The sequence below is a fragment of the Schistocerca serialis genome, chromosome 2 (assembly GCF_023864345.2).
Source record: "Schistocerca serialis cubense isolate TAMUIC-IGC-003099 chromosome 2, iqSchSeri2.2, whole genome shotgun sequence".
Taxonomy (NCBI): Eukaryota; Metazoa; Arthropoda; class Insecta; order Orthoptera; family Acrididae; genus Schistocerca; species Schistocerca serialis.
The window spans coordinates 965,904,438-965,927,336 of record NC_064639.1 but is presented as its reverse complement, the minus strand read 5'-3'; the positions used below and the strand labels follow the sequence as shown (position 1 = coordinate 965,927,336).

Genomic DNA, 22,899 nt, shown 5'->3' with positions numbered 1-22,899 from the left:
CAGGTACTTAGTTAAATTGACAGCCTTGGGAATTGTACTATTTATCGAGTAATCGACTTTCAACGGATTTCTTTTGGAACTCATGTGGATCACCTCACACGTTTAGTTATTTAGCGTCAACTGCCACCTGCCACACCATACAGCAATCTTTTCTAAATCGCTTTGCAACTGATACTGGTCTTCGGTTGACCTTACTAGACGGTAAATTACAGCATCATCTGCGGACAACCTAAGAGAACTGCTCAGATTGTCACCCAGGTCATTTATATAGATCAGGAACAGCAGAGGTCCCAGGACGCTTCCCTGAGGAACACATATCGCTTCAGTTTTACTCGATGATTTTCCGTCTATTACTGCGAACTGCGACCTTCCTGACAGGAAATCACGAATACAGTTGCACAACTGAGACGATACCCCATAGGCCCGCAGCTTGATTAGAAGTCGCTTGTGAGGAACTGTGTCAAAAGCTTTCCGGAAATCCAGAAATACGGAATCAGTCTGAAATCCGCTGTCGATAGCGGCCATTACTTCGTGCGTGAAAGAGCACGGAGGATTTTCTTCCCCAGACAGAGTTTATGGTCCATTCTAATGACCTCACCAACGCGACGTTAAACCATTCTCCTGACTCTGCGTGGACCCGCCCCCGCGCCGCGCGTGTTTACACTGACCTGAGCTACTTGCGCGGGCAGTACTGTTACCTGCTGTGACGTCACACGGCCGCTCGGCGCGCGGGCCGGCCGGCCGCGGCGGCGCTCAGTCACTGCGCAGACGCAGTCGCGCCGAGCCGCGCAGCTCCTGGGCCAGCCGCCGCCAGCACGCAGTGTTTGTTTACACGCCGCGCGCGACGCGACGTTTGCACCGGCCGGCGACGCTCCGTGTCTGCAGACGAGTGACAGGTCCGCGGTCTTGCGACGTGTCTTCGGCGGGCACACGACGGGTCCTTCGGGACGTATGTGACGCGTTCGCGGATGTTCGTTCTCGGTCCGTTCCGTGCGGTACACCTGTTAGTCGCGTGTTCGCGCAATCATCGACAGAGCCACCAGCTCTGTGTGACTCTCCCAGCCGAGGACGCCGGATTTTTATCAGTATGTTGCCTTCTGAGGCACCACCGTTGGCTGACATGTGTAAATAAAAGACGCGAGTTTTGCTTGTCACTGCTTTTTCCGAGTACGATCTCACTATATGTGTAGATGTCGTGGTGCTTCTTGCGACGACTCGCTGTATCAGTGTTTCGATCTGCAGCGGGTGTACAGCGTGCTGCATTTAAGGCCAGCAGAGCTTTAGAGTGGTTCTTACTGCCATGAAAGTGAAACTGTACATCGCTGCTGTGGACGTGGAAACTTTCTTCTCGAGTGTGCTCTGGCTCAACCTGCTGCGCAACGAGTGACTGGCAGTGACTTTCGCAATTAGTTGATTGAAACTGTGAGGAGTGTTGCGATACGTGTTGATTGGAGAAATAATGCTGGCACTGCGTACAGTTCGCAATTGCCTGCTGCAGTTGCTCAAGGGATAGAGAAGAGATTACTGCGTGTGTTGATATCATTTTTTTCCGAAATTGTTTCTGGTTCACATTCAAGGAGTGATGAACACCGTTTGGTGACAAAACATTGGCATTCTCAGGTCAGGGACTGTGGTAGGGTAACAAAATCTGCAGGTATTTTGTGGGCACATTGGAGAAGTCTAGAGAAGGTGTGATACCATTTGGGCTAAAGTGAGGCGGTAACTACTGAAAGGCCGTCATACCTCTGTTTTCGTCGATACCTGTTGGAGGCTGGTGAATCAGTGATCGCGGCAGCGTGGCACCGCAGCGCCTGGTGAAAGTGAAGTGCACAGTGAAGCGAGGCCAGCTCCAACGCCGCCGCCGTCGCCATGACGGACGCCACGGATCGGTCGCCGCGGCGCTCGGCGTCGCGGCTGGGGCGTCGCCTGTCCCGCCGCCTGTCGCTGGTGACCAGGGTTCCCGGCCTCATCTCGGCCAGGCTCAAGGACCGAGGCCCGCCGCCGCCGCGCTCCTTCGAGATCACCGCCATCGCCCCCGACAAGACGCAGCGCATCGTAAGTCGCAAATTTCACTCCCGTTGGACGTGATAATAACTAGCCCAAGCTAACACCTCTGGGTTTTTCAGATCAACGTCTGTGTCGAAACAACTCTCTCGATCGAGATACTGGCTACTGTGGCTACAATGTGATAACCTCCCCCCCCCCCCCCCCCCACCCCCTCCAATCTCCCTTAAGCGGGGTAGGACGTCAAACGGGCCGACTTGGATCAGGAGAGGCACCACAGGACATTTTAATTTCCACTGTCTATACTTTTACAAATACATTGATAAAACTTTAACAGCATGACCAGGAAGGATTCAGGATTCATACTCGTAGCAGTGCAAGCTCAAAAACGTTGTTGTTGTTGTCTTCAGTTCTGAGACTGGTTTGATGCAGCTCTCCATGCTACTCTATCCTGTGCAAGCTTCTTCATCTCCCAGTACCTACTGCAACCTACATCCTTCTGAATCTGCTTAGTGTATTCATCTCTTGGTCTCCCTCTACGACTTTTACCCTCCACGCTGCCCTCCAATACTAAATTGGTGATCCCCCGATGTCTCAGAACATGTCCTTCCAACCGATCCCTTCTTCTAGTCAAGTTGTGCCACAAGCTTCTACCCAATTCTGTTGAATACCTCCTCATTAGTTATGTGATCAACCCATCTAACCTTCAGCATTCTTCTGTAGCACCACATTTCAAAAGCTTCTATTCTCTTCTTGTCTAAGCTAGTTATCGTCCACGTTCCGCTTCCATACATGGCTACAATCCATACAAATACTTTGAGAAAGGACTTCCTGACACTTAAATCAATACTCGATGTTAACAAATTTCTCTTCTTAAGAAACGCTTTCCTTGCCATTGCCAGTCTACATTTTATATCCTCTCTACTTCGACCATTATCAGTTATTTTGCTCCCCAAATAGCAAAACTCCTTTACTACTTTAAGTGTCTCATTTCCTAATCTAATTCCCTCACCATCACCTGACTTAATTCGACTACATTCCATTATCCTCATTTCGCATTTGTTGATGTTCATCTTATATCCTCCTTTCAAGACACTGTCCATTCCGTTTAACTGCTCTTCCAAGTCCTTTGCTGTCTCTGATAGAATTACAATGTCATCGGTGAACCTCAAAATTTTTATTTCTTCTCCATGGATTTTAATACCTACTCCGAACTTTTCTTTTGTTTCCTTTATTGCTTGCTCATCGGGGATAGGCTACAACCCTGTCTCAGTCCCTTCCCAACCGCTGCTTCCCTTTCATACCCCTCGACTCTTATAACTGCCATCTGCTTTCTGTACAAATTGTAAATAGCCTTTCGCTCTCTGTATTTTACCCCTGCCACCTTCAGAATTTGAAAGAGAGTATTCCCTCAAAAACGTAACAAAACACTTTTTTTTTACATGTGTAATTTCATCATTTTTCACTTACTACTGGCTGCATTTGTTGCTATAGGTACATTTTTCATCCTAACTAAGAGAGATTCTTCGATGACTGACTTGGGTCGACAGAAGCGTCCCATCCCAAGCGTCGGCTTTGACCCGTGACGTAAGGGTGTTGTGTGTGACGTCATGACGGCGCGGTTTGTGAGTGTGGCGTGTTTGTAGATGTCGTCGTGTTGTGGTATGTTCAGGGTTTTCGTTTGTGTGGTGTAATGGGTTCAGTTTGCTTTTGCCCATTATCAAGAATTGTTAGAGTGTCGGCTGTGATTGTAGTGGAATTCGTTTCAGTGGGTTAACGATTTTGTGTGAAGGTTAATTTAGTGTTGTTCACTGTAGGTCAGGCGGTAATTTTAGTAAAATTAATCGGCTGTTGTTTTTGTTCAGGAATGGATATGACGGATAAAACTAACACTGCGCAGGTCAAGGGAAGTGTTCGATCCCAACGTGTGGCTGTGTATGTTGGTATTGGTATCGGGAGATGTTTTTGAGCTATATAAGCCAAGGGAAGTGTTTGATTCTAATTTATGGGATCGGAAGCTGCTGTTGAGCTATATAGATAAAGGGAAGTATCCGATTCCAGATGATACTGTGTTTAATGGTATTTGGGGAGTTTTGTGATGTCGGTGTTTTTTGTCATTTTGTGTGGTTTTGTGCGTGGGAGGGTGTCTAAATTTGTTTATATTTAGTTTGCCCCCACCCAAAAACACCCAATTTCCCGCGTTTGTCCCGTTAGTGTCGTTAGGATTTTTGTGGAAAGTGTGTGTGTTTGTTTTTCGATGTATTATCGTCCTCATAATGTGTGCGTACGGACTTTATATGCGCCATATTGGAATCGTGGTTTATGGTCGTTTCCGCCATATTTGTGACGTCATGGGTCAAAGCAGACGGGCGGTATCGGACGCTTCCGTATTTCCGATGACTTTTGCACAGCATACAAACCATAGTTACAGGTGTATGAAACTACAGAAGTTATTTAATTTATGAAAAAAATAAATGACTGTTACATTTTAAACTTCATGTTTAGCCAAAATTCAAGTTTTATAGTTAATTATCTCAATTTTTTCCACAGTTTTTAACAGATTTGGAAAATTCTAGAGTTTTATACACCTATAACTACTGTTTGTATGCTATGAAAAATTCATACAAGAATCTCCCTTACTTAGGAAGAAAAGTGTACCTATAGCAACAAATGCAGCCAGTAATAAGTGAAAAAAATGATACAATTTCACATGTAAAACAAGGTATTTTGCTACGTTTTTGAACTTCCACTGCGATGAGTGTGAGTCCTCAATCCTTCCTGGTCATGGTGACAAAGTTTTATGAATTTATTTGTAAAAGTATAGACAGTAGAAATTAAAATGTCCTGTGGTGACTCTCCTGTTCCAAGTCGGCCCGTTTGACGTCCTACCCCCCTTAATGTGGACATGGTTGTGGTGACACCGATCCGCAGCGTGGTCCGATGTCTAGATGTGGTTGGAAGATGATAGTTGGGCTGAGGTGGCGGAGCCAACGAATGTGAATGCTAAGGAAAGACTGTGGCTACAGATTGATTTGTAGAATAGTTTGGATCCGTGTTCGCGTCATATTTAACGTACTTTGCCACATCTAACACATTTCTCGTTTCAAAAATCAAAACTCAGAAGAAAATTCCGTAAACCTGTATTAGATATTGGACTAGTCTCCGACGGGTACCTAGATGCGTATTACATTCATCTATCGCACGCAAACTATGGAAAATGCAAGGGAGGAGCCACAGCGTAACAATTACCGTAGATGTTTCAAAAATGCAATCACAAACTTTGGGAACAGCGTCCTCACACCAAAACAAGGAAAGAAGTTCATATAAACATGTATACGAAAATCCTATGCGTTAGAGTTACAAACGAAAGTTTGCATTAAATGCTACAAATGTCTTCCTCTTGCCTATAAACACGCGTGCCCTCTTCAAATCATGGACTGTCGCATCCTTTCAAATGTTACCTGACAGTTACGAATGGTTTTGTAGGTTTCCTTGACATGACAGCGAAGAGTTTCTGCGTCCGGGTTGGTCTTCTGCATAGATCAGTTATGTAAGGATCCCCCAGAGTAATAATCCAACGGACTGACGTTAGAGAGACGTTGAGGCTATGGAACTCGTCCTATTCTACCTATCCGTCTGTGATGGTAGAGAACAGTCGCTTCATCTCTGACACTGAGTCTGAACTATGTTGGAGCTCCATCATGTAGAAGTCACATATTCCTTTATTTTAGCAGGGGCACATCTTCTAGTGCTAAAAATCATGTCTACCAGCTAACAATTTGAATATCCTGCCATGTTTGAACCAGTACCTTCAGTTATCTCCCTACTTGCAGTACACGTACACAATCGACACGTTTTCAGACGAATGATGAATGTAAACAATTTTCCCGGCGAATACAACGCCGTCTAACATACAATGAGTCAAACGGTTGCATAGATAAATGAAGATGGTGGGTTGTACCTGGAAAACCGTTGGACGCTAACTTCCATTAATAACTCGAAAACGAAGAATTTTCGGAACTATGTTTCCACGGACCTTTTTCTTGTTTTCGTGCAAGGAACCAGTTCAAAAACGTATTTTTGAAATACCCTGGAGAACGCGTGACGTAAAAATAAATTTCGTAACACATTAGTTTGCTTTAAGAACTTATTCATATTATTTTCTACTTAATGCATTTATTCATCTTATTTACTTATTTATACACACAAGGATTACCTCATAGTTATGTAGGATTTGTCATCATAATGCTAAAATAGTTAGCTGGAATATAAACACACACAACCAAACTATCACCTTCTGATCCAACCCTGACTTCGTGGTACTTTCTTCGTTCTGCAGGCCAGTGTCGGCATTATAGCGATCTTGAGTACAGTTTCCATCTCCATGAGACTTTTGGGTGTCTAATATACAACACGATTTAAACCATCATACAACTCAGCGGATCGTGATGCCATACTAGACATACGTAGGTTTAGAAAACAAAAGATTTAAGCTACCACACACATGGTAAACAAACTTTCGAACCTCATCTAAAATTGAATCTCACAAAAAAAAACATAGCAGACGTCATGTTCATAAGACATGACATCACACTTCAAAGAATATACCGAAGCCTTCCGTTCACTAGATCTGTGGACTTATGCAGCTGGAGGCCAACAGCTTTTATTTGTTAAAAACGTGACGTTTCAGCGAGATAAGCTGCTGTATAAGTAACAGCTTCAGTTACAGAGTCTTTCGCTTAGATGATACGGTATCATAGTATCTTGGCACGTTTTAGATACGTCGCGTAATAATGTATAGCCTCTGCGGTTCGATGAGTCAAAATCATTCATTACACGAGTGCTACGCGAGCTACATTGGTAATATCTTTGAATGTATAGGGTCTAATGATGACATTGACCGTTTGATGTTACGTCGTATTATTATGTAAATCATTACGACCATGACTGTTCATTTATTGAAAAATAAAAGTGTCCTTGTCACAAAAAGCTCTTGTATTGATACTCGATGCAATTAAGCAAACTGGGTGTTCATCTTCATGGTATATTTGAAGTAAAAACGTGAATGAAATTGGCTTCTTACTGTTTAACACGTACTAGAAATATCTTTAAATATAAAGATGCACGTACACTTACTGCGAATTTCCAAATTAGCACAATACTTAAACAGGACGGACAAAAAGAGCCTGTCGCGGAAAATAAGCAGGCCGGAGTGACCGAGCGGTTCTAGGCGCTACAGTCTGGAACCGCGCGACCCCTACGGTCGCAGGTTCGAATCCTGCCTCGGGCATGGATGTGTGTGATGTCCTTAGGTTGGTTAGGTTTAAGTAGTTCTAAGTTCTATGGGGACTGATGTACTCAGAAGTTAAGTCCCATAGTGCTCGGAGCCATTTGAACCGGAAAATAACTAAACGGCAAAGAGATTATTATAAACGAGATCGAGAACCAGGAGACAAAACGAACGACAGCCTATAAAAATGTTTGACAGAGTCGCAAATCTGTTAGTTCTAAATGTAAGAAGATAATGAAATGAAATGAGTATTTTCAAAATAATCTGTTTTTCCATCCCTGAAATATTTATATTTTATACTGTTTAAATTTTCCCCAGCAACCTTCTGTCATTCAGCTCTGCAGGTGGTTTCTGAACGAAATTGTATCGGAACAGCCGGACTCCAGTTTTTATTTCTTCAAATGAGGGATGGTTCAGTCTGTTCGGCTATATAAACTAACTGAACATGCGCCGGAGTGAAACAGATAATCCTCATCACTGAATAACTGTTGCTTTAAGAATGGTGTTTGATTTGCGATTTCAGTGCTATTTTCATTTTGGTCACTCTGTACTACTGCATAGCTTTATTATTATTCCGTGTGCGAATGACATCCGAATGTACATCATTGACACCTTCTGGAAAAATGTCAGTCCCGAGTCATAGGACAGTAAATATGTATGACTATGTGGGTGTAACGCTAACAAAGCAGAACGAAAACGGTGCAGTGTCTCATAATTGAAGAGTAGCCTGCATCGGTGCTCTTCTGTAACTTTAATATGTTTTAAATCAATGTAACAAATCTAATCATTTAGGCAGACAGATGTAGAAATGCGTGCGGTGTCTCTGTGAGCCGCATCTGAAGATGAAATGACACAAGAACGCATCGAGAGTTATGAAGATCGATTTTCGTGGTAAATACGACTTTTACTTGATATCTCTGATTCTTTCAATATATACGTAGTAGCTACCACGATACACGCCCACCTAAAGCGTCTTTGTCTATATAGATGTTGAATGTTAGCACTGTCTTCAAAAGACTTAATATATTTTTGCAGTATTTTGGACGAAACGCTCATTACACAAATAAGTGTTCTGGGATCAGATACCAATAGTTCGGCTTACAAATTGCTTTGTTTTCGATTTGAAACTGAGATTTTGGAAGAAATTTAATCACACAATGTTGTTGAGAACATAGTTCCAGTAAAAGATAAAGCAAACTGAGATAAAAGTAATAACGCGGACTAAGAACACCCCAATCAGCAACATGTGCAAGTACCGGGAAACGAGCAAGATGAAGTGCAATTGTGGCACCAGCGCCTTCGAAGAGACAAGCGTGAAATCAATCGCTCTTGCCATGAACTTCGTGGTTGGACTGGAAAGTGGAAGTTGTACCGCGATTAACCAACTGGTGACGTGCAAGGTACGGATATCACTGTTGATTATTATACTTCACTTCGGGTGTAGTCTAACGTAAACGGTAAACTTGGATAGCGGAACTAAGCCACTGTGAGAACTAATGCACATTTCTTCTGCCGGTGTCTTTTTCATTTAAGCAAAATTTGAGTGAGCATGTGAAAAATAAATGACAAAGAGGGGGAAGAACTACCGACGTGTAATTCTCGACTATCCTGACATCACTGTAATTAAATGTCGGGCATCTTTCACGGCACATGACTGTGGTGCCAAGTAACATTAAACAGATCACCTTTTGTCGTCTTTCCTGGGAGTATTTTACTACTGAATGTTTGTACGAAGTAGCTATGAAACTCACGTGTAGAAGATATGGCATTATTCGAAAATAGCCGTCATTGATAAACGTTTGCTGTATGTTATTCATGGTGGTACAAATGGTAAGAACTTGGCAGCTGTTGAGTTTGAGCCGTTCATTTTATACTTCAATAAACAATGACGACTCGCTTTCTTATCGAGAACACAGGTACAGGTGACGAAGTTTTTGACTCAATGGACTTTTGTTCCTTAGGAGCGATGTTTCAGATCACCGTTTTCGATTGTTCTTTTGAACAACATAGGGCTAACACCAGGATCCGTCCACACGGACAGGTCTCATTTGATTTCTTCCCCATTGTTGTACAATCCGAGCTTGTATTTATTCATTTATTTATTTTCTCCTCGCTGGACTAGATCGAAACACTGCCCGCAAAACTGTACCTGTGCAGGTCTGTCTTAGTTTCGGCTGGCAATTTCATAGTTAGAATTTCATAGCTCGTAAAAACATCCAGTTTCGTTTATCGATGCCGTTTGCAGAGTTTTCCAATATGTCTATGTATTCGCTGAGTAGAAATTTTTGAAATCGGCACACCTCCAAAAAGTTGGCGCACATTGCACGTCTCTCAGACACAAAATATTTCGTGTGTCATTAACAGTGATGAACGTTCGCGTGGCAGCTGGGAATTGTTCCTGGATGCAGTGCACATCCTGAAGAAGCAGTAAATGTAGCTATACAATAGCGACAGCTGAACTGCTTTGAAGCCATTATTTCAATTCAGTAACACAGAACAGCAAACCTAAAAGCGAGGCAGCAGTGGCAATGCTTCACGTGAAACTAAGCTAAACGTGACGTCAATATAAAGACGATGCAAATATGTTAAGTGTAGAATACCAGTGACATGTTAAATAGCTCCTATTATGTTATAAATTGTTACTCGTTGTTCACGATCTTAACACTGTGTTTATTTGTGATATATTCACTGAAGAAAGTTGGCATTTCATCTGAGTGCAACGCAATCTTACGAACATCTTCCGTGTCGTCTCAGGAAATCCATGAAACTTTCTGCCGAATGTCGTTATCGCTACAGTAATGTTATCAACAGAAACACTGCAGCTTTTTGCCTGTACTATCTTGATAAGTTCACGGCGTTATGCAACGACTAGGAAATACTATCAAAAAGTATAAGACAGAAGAAAAAGTTTTGACGTTATCAAACGTCCAGGAAAAATTCGCCTAGAAGTGTTACATGTGGGGCCGCTATTACAAAAATACCCGTGGATACCAAGTGTAGGGGATACGAAATGGAACCGTGATAATCAAGTATCGGACAGAATAGTTGTTGATCAGTGACAAACTGCAGTTATTTCACTAGTTTGGCTGCTTGTGTAATAGCAATACCTTGATAACTGCAAAATTTGTGTGACATTACTACTTTAATTATGAGGCTATGATCAACTTATGCAAATAAAGATGTTACTGGAGACATGGAGATGTCGTAACAGAAGAAAGTTTGTGCCAGAACAGGATTAGAACCTGAATCTCCAATTATCGTAGGCAGTCACTTTAACTATTTAGGCCATACGAAAAGCAAATATTATCACTCGTGAGCTGTTTGAGTCTTTTCCGACGAAATAACTACTCCAGTGGTAACGGGCGTCGCGTCGGATAATGTTGTGAGAGCTGCACAGTATTTCATTGAGACAGCTGCTCGTTATCTTCAGGTACTTATTGACGTGATGGTGCAGTGGCTCGCCAATATACGTGCTGGCTCTCTGAAAAGAGTTCAGACATCACGATGTGGGGCTGTAACGTCGTCATGACGAATATGAGGGGGCATAGAGATCCAGAGCCTCATGCCGAAGGAACGAACCACGGTCTTTGGATGCGTGACGCGGGAAAAGCGCGGTCTCATGTGCTGGTTGAAATGTATTTCGAGTCAGCTTTTCAAAGTACCCGTTCTGGATAAACACAGAGCGAAGATGGCTAAGCCCTGCTGACAAGCTCCCTGGATCTGAGATAACTCTAGTCCCTATGAACTAGACCAGTAATAAACAACTGTAGCTTCGAAGATACAGGCCAGTGTGAGTTGGTTAACGGAACGCACTGTGCCCCAACTAACCTCCTTTTCAATGGACCGGTACATAGAAAAACAAGTCTCCATTTTTCTCCACTTCCATGTTGAAGTATAGCTCGGATGGAGGGAGTTCAGGTGTGCCAGAAATGAAGCGGTGCTGTCCCACGTGGCCCTACCATAAATGCGTCGCCCAGAAATATTTAGGTTTCAAAACCTCCATCTTTAGTTCTTCGTCCTCGAAGTCCTCCAAAAAAGAATCAGCTGCTATGAGATCCAAGGGACTACAAACAGTAACACCGTTATTTTGTTCAAAATATTGATCGTTAAATAAAAATTAAGTAGAGGTACGCATATGTTTGAAAAGACGTCCTCCTCCCAGCTAAGCTCCTATGAGTTACAGTGAACCCATCAAAGGTACTCGTGTGAGCAAAGAGACCGCATCGAAACTCATTAATACATCAGTGTCCGCCCCTGGTAGTTGAGTGGTCAGCGCGATGGAATGTCAAACCTAACGGCCCGGGTTCGATTCCCGGCTGGGTAGGAAATCTTCTCCGCTCAGTGACTGGGTGTTGTGTTGTCCTTATCATCATCCACGCAAGTCGCCGAAGTGGCGTCAGCTCGAAAGACTTGCATCAGGCGAACGGTCTACCCGACGGGAGGCCATCACCACACGGCAATATATCAGTTGCTTAGAAACTCAAATTCTGCAGTAGCTGTACAAATTCTTCTGAGTTTCGAATTTGGTGTTCATATTTTGCTAGCAAATTCCTCAAAAGAGAAGCCATATGTTCTGCTAGGTAACATGTTGAGGCTCCCATATTGCTCACAATGGGCTAAACGGATCCCCGTCCTTGTGTATCTTTTGCAGGCGTGGAGGAAGTGGCCCTTGTACTCCTAAGCTCTTTTTCAGATGTTCGCGAAACGGGCTGATTTTGAGAAGGGCAGATGTTTTCCGTTGTACTGCATCCGGTAGGTCCTTTTGGAGACGGCGACACGATGAATCCTGCAGTAAATCGGTCATCTTGTCAAAGCAAGAAGATGTAGGCAAACGAACAGTAGCCTTTACCCTGTCAGCTGGTAAAATTACTGTTTCAGTACCTTAATGAACAGAGCTCTTTCCTTTCCTCATTGGTGATGTTCTGTTTGGGTCCGGGCATCCTAATTATGACCCTACAAGTGTCTAGCCTTATTTCTTCAGCAGTCTCGCTAGGAAATTTCAAGACACCTTGCTCAGTGACACTGAAAAAGCCCTTGAACAAAGCCCTTGCAGTGCGCGCAAAATCTAGTCCCTTTCCAAACTGTGTTATCGCAACGTTATTCAGTGGTTTATCTGCGTAATTAAACACAGTGCCTCTGTATAGTTTATCTTCTTCCGATGAGTAGCGCATGAAACGATGGAACTTGGAAGTTTGAAGCGCCGCGTCCAGTCCGAAATCGGCCACGTATAACGGATTCTTTCTCTCACCAGTGCCATGCTGGCTCATTGTTTAATCCTCCTGGTGGACGTAAAGTGTGTATAAATGGGTATGCCGGTACCGGCTCTAAGGGGGAGGAGATGGTCAACAGAATACATGAGTCCGACAAACTTTGCAACAAGAGAAGCAGACTGTTGAGCGCTCTCCCTTTTTGAGATATCTTGGCCAGTAAACCATATCGACATTTGTCAGGTTTACCCATTACAGGCCACTAAGAGGATTAAACAAGAAGTCAGCAGGGCGTTGGGGAGAGTATCCGCTATACAAGATCGGAATTAGTCTCCAGGAGCTTGCTTTCACTTCATCTATGTCGTCGCGTCTGTCAGCGGATTCCTCAGTGTGTGTGGACGGTGTTACGTGGTCGCTTTCGGACGGGACGCGGCACCGGACTGTGGCGCGACGAACTTCAAAGCTCTACAGCCTCACACACCTCTCATCGCAAGAAGATAAGTTATGCGGAACCACTCTGTTTATTTACGCAGAAAAGACACTGAGTGACGCTGTGAAATTGTTCCTGGAAGAAGAACTAAATTTTGCGCCCACTCCACGGACTTCACTCATGAAGGATTTTATCAGTGTCGTTGAGCAATGTATCATGAAACTTCCCAGTGAGACTGCTGGAGAAATAAGGCGAGAGCGGTGGTGGGGTTCGAAACAGGGACTGAGGGCTTTTGATTGCTAGTCAAGGACGCTACCCCCTAGACCATGGGTGCCGTTCTTTTAATACTACGGAGAGCCAAAAGATATTTCGTGCACCTCCATGTAATGGAACTCTATCAAAGAAGCAGTCGAAATATATTTTGCTAATGACATAATTGACAGAGAGTCGGGATTTCAACTCAGCAAGCCATGGGAATCAGCGTAGGCGGTACTAAGGCATCGGCGGCCGCAGACGAACGAATCCAATGAGTCAACGCAGACGGGGAATCGAAGTCAGGACTCTCATACCGGGCCCCAAAACACTGTCAGCGCAAGTCATGGGCCGCGACTTGCGACTGCGCTTTCCCATCGTCGCGCGTGCAAAGACCGTGTCCCGTTTCTCTGACAGGGGGTTCTGGATGTCGACGTTCTCTGCGATTCTTCTACGATGACGCTATAGCCCCAGTGTGTGCGTCAGGGCAAAATCAACCTAACAAGTGGGATCATATATGTCAAGTTCTTTATAAATTTGTGTAGGTTTTTTTTATCACTAAAATAACATCACGTACTATCTGAGCCCGCGAGGTTTTCATTCCAGTTTCTCCTCTCCTCCTTGGTACTTTATCAGGCAGTACATTTTCCAGTCGAGTTTTATTTTACCCACACTGTACGTTTGCATTTGATTGCGTTTAGATTGTGGCAGCAAGACGGAGAGCGATTATGTCAGAAGCTTCACAGTACAGCGGAGGTTACACAGCGGGCATAGTAGTTCTCAATCAGACCACGATTCAGGTAACATCTATTCTTACTGGACTGTGGTCAACGTCAATAAATACGGTCGTACATAGTTTTAATGATGCTATGATTTATAGCTTTTAAATATTTGTGAAAAATCTTAATTAGGTACAACAGCAGACTGTCTCTTAATGAAAACAACCAGTTTCGACTAAACAACAGATTTTCCATAGGAGTTTACATGCAATGGAGAACATCGTAATATCACAGTGACTACAAGCCGTAAAAATCATCATATACCTGAAAAAGATGCCGCATTTTCTGTAATGACTTTTTTTTGTAAGTATGACTTACGTGACAAATGATTTACGGATTTATTATGATTATTTTCTTTTGGGATAGTTGTGATAATTATTGTCTTCCTCTTCGCTTATAGATCCCTAAGGATGATCTACTATCTGACCGAAATTAGTAGCTTTGAAGAAGTGAGATATGGATAGTATGCGAAATTATGGTTTTTCAAAAATATGCTTGAACTGAGACCGCTTTGCCGACTTAGCATATAGAATTTCAATTTAACCTTTTACGTGCAATGAGAATTATTTTCACAACAGTCTTGAGGCTGGTTCGATGGGGTCCTCCATGAATTCCTCCCTTCTATCAACCTTTTCTTCCATGAGGAGCACTTGCATCCGAATTCCTCAATTATTTGCTGGATTTGTTCCAATCTCTGCCTTCCTTTACAGTTTATTTTTTTCCTTCTATCGCTCCCTCTCGTACTACGGAAATTATTTCCTGATGTCGTAACTGATATCCTATCCCTTCTCCTTGTCAGCGTTTTCTGTATATTCCTTTCCTCTCCGATTCTGTGGAGAGCGTCTGTAACCTCCCCCTCACTTATCGACCTTAATGACAGTAAAAAATTAAACCACATGTACCTAATGGAAATTTGGGAAAAGCAATCGTCATTGAAGTTAATCTGTCGGTAAAGAGGGAGGAAATGGTTACATCTTAGTGAAAGGAAAAATTTAAATGAAATTGGTGGAAATTAATTTTGAAAACGGTTAGAGTTAATAAAGAAAGTGAATGTGCGGGCGTTACGTTAACAATTAACTGGCGTTAATTAGATATTTGAGATTTGGGGAAAATTACGGTCGCCAGTCATATGGACAACTTCTATAACAACTGAAAAAGAAAGGTTAATGCACATATAATTAGCACTAAAAGCGTGGCAGCTGAAGGTTGACACGTGTCGTGTGAAAACTGAATGTTTGTCAGAAGTAATAAATTTCGCTACACTCTGACTTAATTTAGCAAAAGAATTAATAAAACCGGAAAATTGAAAGTTAATTTAGTGACTGAAATTAATAGTTAACTTTGTTTCTGAAGCACTGGGAAATTAAATAAAATAAGGTTAGTCTTGGGCTACCTCAACAATCATCTCAAAAGCAACTTGAATCTACGCAATTTAGAAATAAGGGATTTAACTTTGAACTTGAATTAAATGATTTTGAACAATTAACAACAGTAAAATTTAGTACCTACCAAGCTGAGCTGCAGCCACAGGTAAGCTAAAATATGATAACAAAACTCGCACTCTTAATTTGTGCTTGTCTACTCATTGGATTGTTTATCCCATTCAACAGCTCTTGTAATTAATATTCACTTTCAGTGAAGATAGCAAAGACATCAGCGGATCTTACCACTGATACCCTTTAACGTTGAATTTTAACACGACTCTTCTACCTTTCTTTTATTTCTGCCAATGTTTCTTTGATGAATGGATTGAACAATATGGGAGGGACACTTTATACCTGTCCTGCATCGTTTTCGATCAGAGCAGTTCGTTGTTGGCCTTCCAAACTTATTATTCTCTCTTGGTTCTTGTAAATAGTGTATATTATCCTTTTTTCCTATAGCTTACTCCTAGTTTTCTGAGTTATTGTATATTTTGCACGATTTTACAATCTTGAACGCTTTTTCTAGGCCGATAGATCCTAGGAATGTGTATTGATTGCTTCTATTATAAATCACAACCTCAGAACTTCCTATCCGGTGCCCTTAGCATTCTAAAAGCCAAACTGATTCTATTTTCCTATCCATAGTCCTGTGTACTACTTTTGTCAGCAATTTTTACACACGAGCCGCTATACTGAGTTTGCGATTGTTGTCGAATTTTCTGCCCTTGGTGCCTTCAGGATTTTGTGTGAATGGTAAGGATGACGTTTTCCATAACCACTTAGCACACAGTGACAATAATGCAAAGGCAGCTGAAATGCAAAGGTAGCTGACTTCCTGACGGAAAAGATATGTTGTCTGCTCTCCACCAGTTTAACACCTCATACAGTGGTCAGTCAGAAACAGAACAGATTTTACGAAGGGCACGCATGTCACTTTACGTGATCTACGAATACGCCTTCTGATCACAATACACGTGCCTCTGCCACCGCGTACACACACTGACGCGCACAGAGAGACGCTAGCTACTGACTCACTACTTCGTCTAAATGGGACAGTCTGAGCTTACTTGGCTGAATCATCAGCCTCCCCGGAAGCAAGTCCTAGGGCGAAGGAGAGCCCTGCCTCACGAGATACCGACATCAGGTTGATTTGTCACACGGCTCCTACAAGCGTAGCCAGTTGTCTGCTACTAATGAATCAGCAGAGATTTCCAGTTCCACGTACTTCCCTCATTATTCGACGTACCACCCAGAGCGAAGCCTGTTTCCGCGTAAGATGAGTCAGATTCAGCAATATTTTTCCATACATTTTTCTTTATATTCACTACGCCTCTGAGACAGATTTGAGCTGTCTGCTTACTGAGGGCCGCATCGCTGAAACACGATGTAACAGAAAACTGAAACAAAAAATAGAATGTAATAAACAGTTGGTCAATAACAACAGTGTACAAAATGCCTTCATGAAGTCAGGGTAAAAGGGATTAAACTTAGCGCCGTTATTTACAGCGCAATGGATCCCATGGAAGAACAGAGTGAGCTGAGTTTAGCAAGATCCCTGTTTTCGGAATTTATGTTGATTTTTATAGAGGTGATTTCCGTTGCTGAAAAACGTAATCATTCTCGAGCATAAAACGTGTTTCATATTCTACAACGGATTGGCATCAACGTTATACGCCTATAATTGTACCTGCCCTGCGGTCCTTCTTGTAAACGGGAATGACGTCCGCTTTTTTCCAGTCTCTAGGTACTCTTAGTTCCTCCAGCGATCTGTGATAAGTTGCTGCTACAAAGGGAGCAACTTTTTTCGCATAAGTATCTCATATAGTCCAATTGCAGTTGTAATTGATTTTCTATTCCGCGATCTGTTATTTCAATATCTCCAATTTCGATATTCGTACGATGATTGAAACGAGGGACTGTGTTACGATCTTCCGCGGTGAAACAAATTCGGAAGACCGAATTCAGTACTTAGGCCCTCTGTCTCTAACCTTCCGTTTCGGCACCAGTATGGTCTGTGACTGAAAGAATAAATGATTTCGAATCGCTTACTGATTTTACGTAAGACCACAACCTCTTAGGGTTTTTACTCAGATAGTTTGACAGTATTTTCAGTTCAAAGTCATTGGACGCTTCTCCCATTGCTCTCCTTGAGCTCATTTGCCGGTCAGAAGACGCATAACGTATAATGAAACGAGTAGTTGATAACCAGTTGTTCGTGTAAGCTGAAGCCCGCATCTCGTGGTCGTGCGGTAGCGTTCTCGCTTCCCACGCCCTGGTTCCCGGGTTCGATTCCCGGCGGGGTCAGGGATTTTCTCTGCCTCGTGATGGCTGGGTGTTGTGTGATGTCCTTAGGTTAGTTAGATTTAAGTAGTTCTAAGTTCTAGGGGACTGATGACCATAGATGTTAAGTCCCATAGTGCTCAGAGCCATTTGAACCATTTTTTGTAAGCTGAACTGCAATGGAGTTAAGAAAGAAACATACTGCTATTCATCTTCATCGCTGTGCGATAAACAACGGTGTGTAACATTGAGTGTGGGACCTGGGGAATAGTCAGACGCCAGTTCGCTATGGCGAGATAAGCAGAGCAACTTTTTTTGTGACTCTAATCTACCGATACGTGTCTCGGCTAGAGGGGAGTGCGTCGTAAACAAGAGTTCTGCCTGAATGGGAGGCCATTGTCCGTGCAAAGTGTCGCCGCCAGCATGGCTCTCAGCTGGCGCAGCGAAACACAAATTACACCGCTGGTTGCAGTTCTTGCCGTCTTTGACGATTTCGTTACGGTTTTAGATGACGGTGAAGAGAGGGAAAGGAAGGAGAGCGACTCGAATGCTTTTCCACACTTCCGCAGCCTGCTGTAAACGGTGGTACAGCATTACAAGACGGGTTTACGAAGAGATTCCGTTCGCTCACATTCCTCTTCGAGACCATTCTTGCCCGACAACGAGTGAAAGGACCAACACCCTCCGATAAAACTTATTTGTTCATGAGACCCAGAAAATATTAGATACAGGCTCCCAGGTAGCTGCCATTTTCCTTGACTTCCGGAAGGCGTTCGATACAGTTCCGCACTGTCGCCTGATAAACAAAGTAAGAGCCTACGGAATATCAGACCAGCTGTGTGGCTGGATTGAAGAGTTTTTAGCAAACAAAATGGCCTACTAGATAGTATCGGAATTTCCATGCAGCTTTTCGCGGATGATGCTGTAGTATACAGAGAAGTTGCAGCATTAGAAAATTGCAGCGAAATGCAGGAAGATCTGCAGCGGATAGGCACTTGGTGCAGGGAGTGGCAACTGACCCTTAACATAGACAAATGTAATGTACTGCGAATACATAGAAAGAAGGATCCTTTATTGTATGATTATATGATAGCGGAACAAACACTGATAGCAGTTACTTCTGTAAAATATCTGGGAGTATGCGTGCGTAACGATTTGAAGTGTAATGATCATATAAAATTAATTGTTGGTAAGGCGGGTACCAGGTTGAGATTCATTGGGAGAGTCCTTAGAAAATGTAGTCCATCAACAAAGGAGGTGGCTTACAAAACACTTGTTCGACCTATACTTGAGTATTGCGCATCAGTGTGGGATCCGTACCAGGTCGGGTTGACGGAGGAGATAGAGAAGATCCAAAGAAGAGCGGCGCGTTTCGTCACAGGGTTATTTGGTAAGCGTTACGGAGATGTTTAGCAAACTCAAGTGGCAGACTCTGCATGAGAGACGCTCTGCATCGCGGTGTAGCTTGCTCGCCAGGTTTCGAGAGGGTGCGTTTCTGGATGAGGTATCGAATATATTGCTTCCCCCTACTTATACCTACCGAGGAGATCACGAATGTAAAATTAGAGAGATTCGAGCGCGCACGGAGGCTTTCCGGCAGTCGTTCTTCCCGCGAACCATACGCGACTGGAACAGGAAACGGAGGTAATGACAGTGGCACGTAAAGTGCCCTCCGCCACACACCGTTGGGTGGTTTGCGGAGTGTAAATGTAGATGTAGATGTAGTTTATGTTTCCGGAATGAATTTTTCGCTCCGCAACGGAGTGTGCGCTGATATAAAACTCCCTGGCAGATTAAAACTGTGTGCCGGGCCGAGAGTCGAACTCGGGACAAGGTAATTTCATCGTCTATGTTGTTTCCGATATAAAGTCGTACTTACTCAAAGGCGCATGTACGAAGACGTTTGTGGCTCTATTACATACCTTCAAACACTGATTTCGTTTCCGAATGGATTGAGAACTTCTTGACAGGCAGAGAGTAAGATTTTGTCCTGGATCAAGAGTCATTGAGACAGAAGTAATTTCGTTGGTAGCCTCGGGAACAGTGACAGGACGACTACTGTTAGTATAGGTAAATAAGTGATGTAGCAACTACTGTTTGTTACAAATTCATACAATTCACAAATCTGAGCAAAAAATCAACAGGACGGAATCATCGATAACATTCTCTCAAAGTCGAGAAAGTAAAATTTTGCAGTTCACGAAATTATAGTAGCTTAGACTACGTTACTAATGAGCCGTAACTTGAGTGAACCATGTAATCGGTCTCAGCAAATGTCTAGTGGAACCATCACACTTGCTTTACTTTGTGTTCCAAAGAGGTATTACGTTTTAACTCAATTACGTTCTAATATACCACAACAAATATCATTGATATTGGATTGTGGATTTGTGGACCATTTCTCTTACCCTTCTTGTAAACGGGCGTGTCCTGTATTTTCTCCTAACTAATCATCTTGGGTGTTGCAGTTCTTCTTATTTCCGTGCTTGCTAAGAAAATTGGATGAGGAATTCCGCTATCAAAGCCATAAGTAACACGCAAAATAACGCGATACATACGCATTTTCGTTCGGAAATGCGTAACAAAGAAAATTAAAAATTACGTTCTGCTGCTTGCAGATGACAAGTTTCAGATTGTGTAGCAGACTCACAGTTACCAACATAAACATTCCATAGCTCAATGTAAGGTATGCACACATCCACCCTTTTACCAAATAAGCATTAAAACCAGAACTTTAAACATATTGTAAAAACCAGCACACAATGTACCTGCCCAGTAATGCATATCTCGATTTTAAACTATAAATAACACATGTATAATTTTGGACAATCTCTTCATTCACAAATGTAAATAATTTGTACGAAATGTTCTGTCTAAACGTTAATATGTACTAACAATTTTACGGAAATGAAACACCCAGCGAGGTGGCGCAGTGGTTAGCACATTGGACTCGCATTCGTGAGGACGACGGTTCCATCCCGCGTCCAGCCACCCTGATTCACGTTTTCCGTGATTTCCCTAAATCGTTTCAGGCAAAAGTCGGGATGGTTTCTTTGAAAGGGCACGGCCGACTTCCTTCCCCATCCTTCCCTAACCCAATGATACCGATGACCTCACTTTTTGGTCTCTTCCACCAAATCAGCCCAACCCAACAGAAATGGAATAAAGTAACCCACCGAAGATAGCACGAAAAGTGCTGGAACCTGTCTGGGTAAAACAAAAACTCCAAAAGTGTCTTGCATAAGGCGAAATTGCTCATCGAATTTTCTTCCAACTACTTGGGCAGGTTTTTTTTGTGCGAGTAATTTACAGTGTGTTATGGTTAAGAGAGGCTAAATCAGCAGCAAAGTCTGTGCAATGTGTGACACTAATGTCTATTTTAACTTTGCATTGGTGCGAGGCTTTAATAAGGGCAGTATTCTGAATTTTCCTTAGTAAAGCAAACCTGTTTTGAATTACTTTAATAACTACAGCTACTGGCCACTTTATGGATTTTTATTTAATCTAATACGCCTTTCGGGCTTTCACTCACCTTCAGTCAGCGTAACACATTTGAGTCTTTAGTCAGTACATAGCTACAACGTGGACACCGCCACTCCCGCCCGAGGTTCGAGTCCTCCCTCGGGCACGCGTGTGTGTGTTGTTCTTAGCATAAGTTAGTTTAACTTAGTTTAAGTAGTGCGTAAGTCTAGGGACCGATGACCTATGCAGTTTGGTCCCTTAGGAATTCACTCACATTTGAACATGTTTATAACGTGGACAGCAAATTGGATGCCGCAGCTGCCCTGTACAAAATAACAATTTTGTTTAGCTACTAGACTTCGCAAGTTCTATATTTAACTTTGTTGTTTTTCCGATTTTCACCCTTATGGATGTGGCACAAACACTTTTTTACTTCTGTTTTGCACAAAAACACTCAAGTAATCGTCATGCCGCCGACTGACATCTTTAACATCCGATAATACATCTATGGTCAAAGATTACATTTTGTTTACAGGTTTTGGTATGTTCGAAGTTATATTTTCCTCACATGTCTTGTATGACTAAAAAGAATTTTAATTTAATCGTATGGCTAGGGCCCTCCGTCGGGCAGGCCGTTCGCCGGGTGCGGTCTTTCAATTTCACGCCACTTCGGCGACCTGCAGCCGATGAGAATGATAGGATGATGATGATGATGATGACAGCACAACACCCAGTCCTTGGGCGGAAAAAATTCCCCGACCCAGCCGGGAATTGAACTCGGGCCCAGAGGATTGACAATCCGTCACGCTGACCATTCAGCTACCGGGGGGCGGACAACTAAAAAGAATCGAAACTGTTAATCATTAACGTGCTGAGTACTCTGTATGATTATTAAATAAATGCATTAGAAACATTTTTAGGTTATACGCTGTATTACAAAAAGTTAAAATAATACGGTACATTTTATATAAAAAGAATTAATATTACTTTTCCTTCTTTCTTTTTTCTTTCCTCTCACATTTGAATGACATCTATAAAAAACAAAGACAGAACAACACGTAAACTTACTTATTAATCATATATAATACTCATCACATTCATGTTGAACAATTTCGTTTTTTTTAGTTCTACAGAAACCGTAAGCAAAATATAACTTTGACCGTAGCTGAACTTGTAAGCAAACAATAGTCTTCGACCATAAACGTATTTTCGGACGTAAACAAAGATGTCAGCCGGAAAGATGGTGGATATCTTTTTTTTATTAAGTACAATCAAACAGCAATACAGCGTAAATATACAACTCACGATGTGTGGTAGCTAAATAAAATTCTAATTTTGCACAGGGCAGCTGCAGCATCCAATTTGTTGTCCACGTTGTAACTATGTGCTGACTAAAGATTCACTATGTATCACGCTAACAGAAGATGAAAGTCCGAAACGCGTATTAACTTAAATAAATATACGTGAAAAAGTGGCTGGTTGCTGTAGTTATTAAAAAAAATATAATTCACAGCCACTGAGCTAAACAGCCAGTAAGGTGGACAAATTATTGTTGTACCTCCTTTTAAAGTTAAAGAATCAGCTTTGGTGACGTAATTTACTTAAATTCTTAAGTCTTTTACAAACAAATCCTTTAGCTGTTGTGATGATATATACAGGCGAATAACAGATATCCCATTAAAGCGTTTATTCCTAACACGTTCTGTCCACGAATTTATTTAATTTTAATATTATAGTAAAAGCAACCTCTTCCATATCATTTAGAGCTGGC

At 42.5% G+C, this 22,899-nt stretch overlaps 1 protein-coding gene across 1 annotated transcript in view; it reads left to right on the top strand.

Moving 5' to 3' along the window:
* Nucleotides 1-1,869: 1,869 nt before the first annotated feature.
* Nucleotides 1,870-22,899, top strand: part of LOC126456552 (uncharacterized) — a 482,692-nt gene continuing 461,662 nt past the window's right edge. Inside the window, exon 1 of the mRNA XM_050092299.1 lies at nt 1,870-2,055. Coding sequence (XP_049948256.1) covers nt 1,870-2,055 — 186 coding nt within the window. The remainder of the gene's footprint in view (nt 2,056-22,899) is intronic.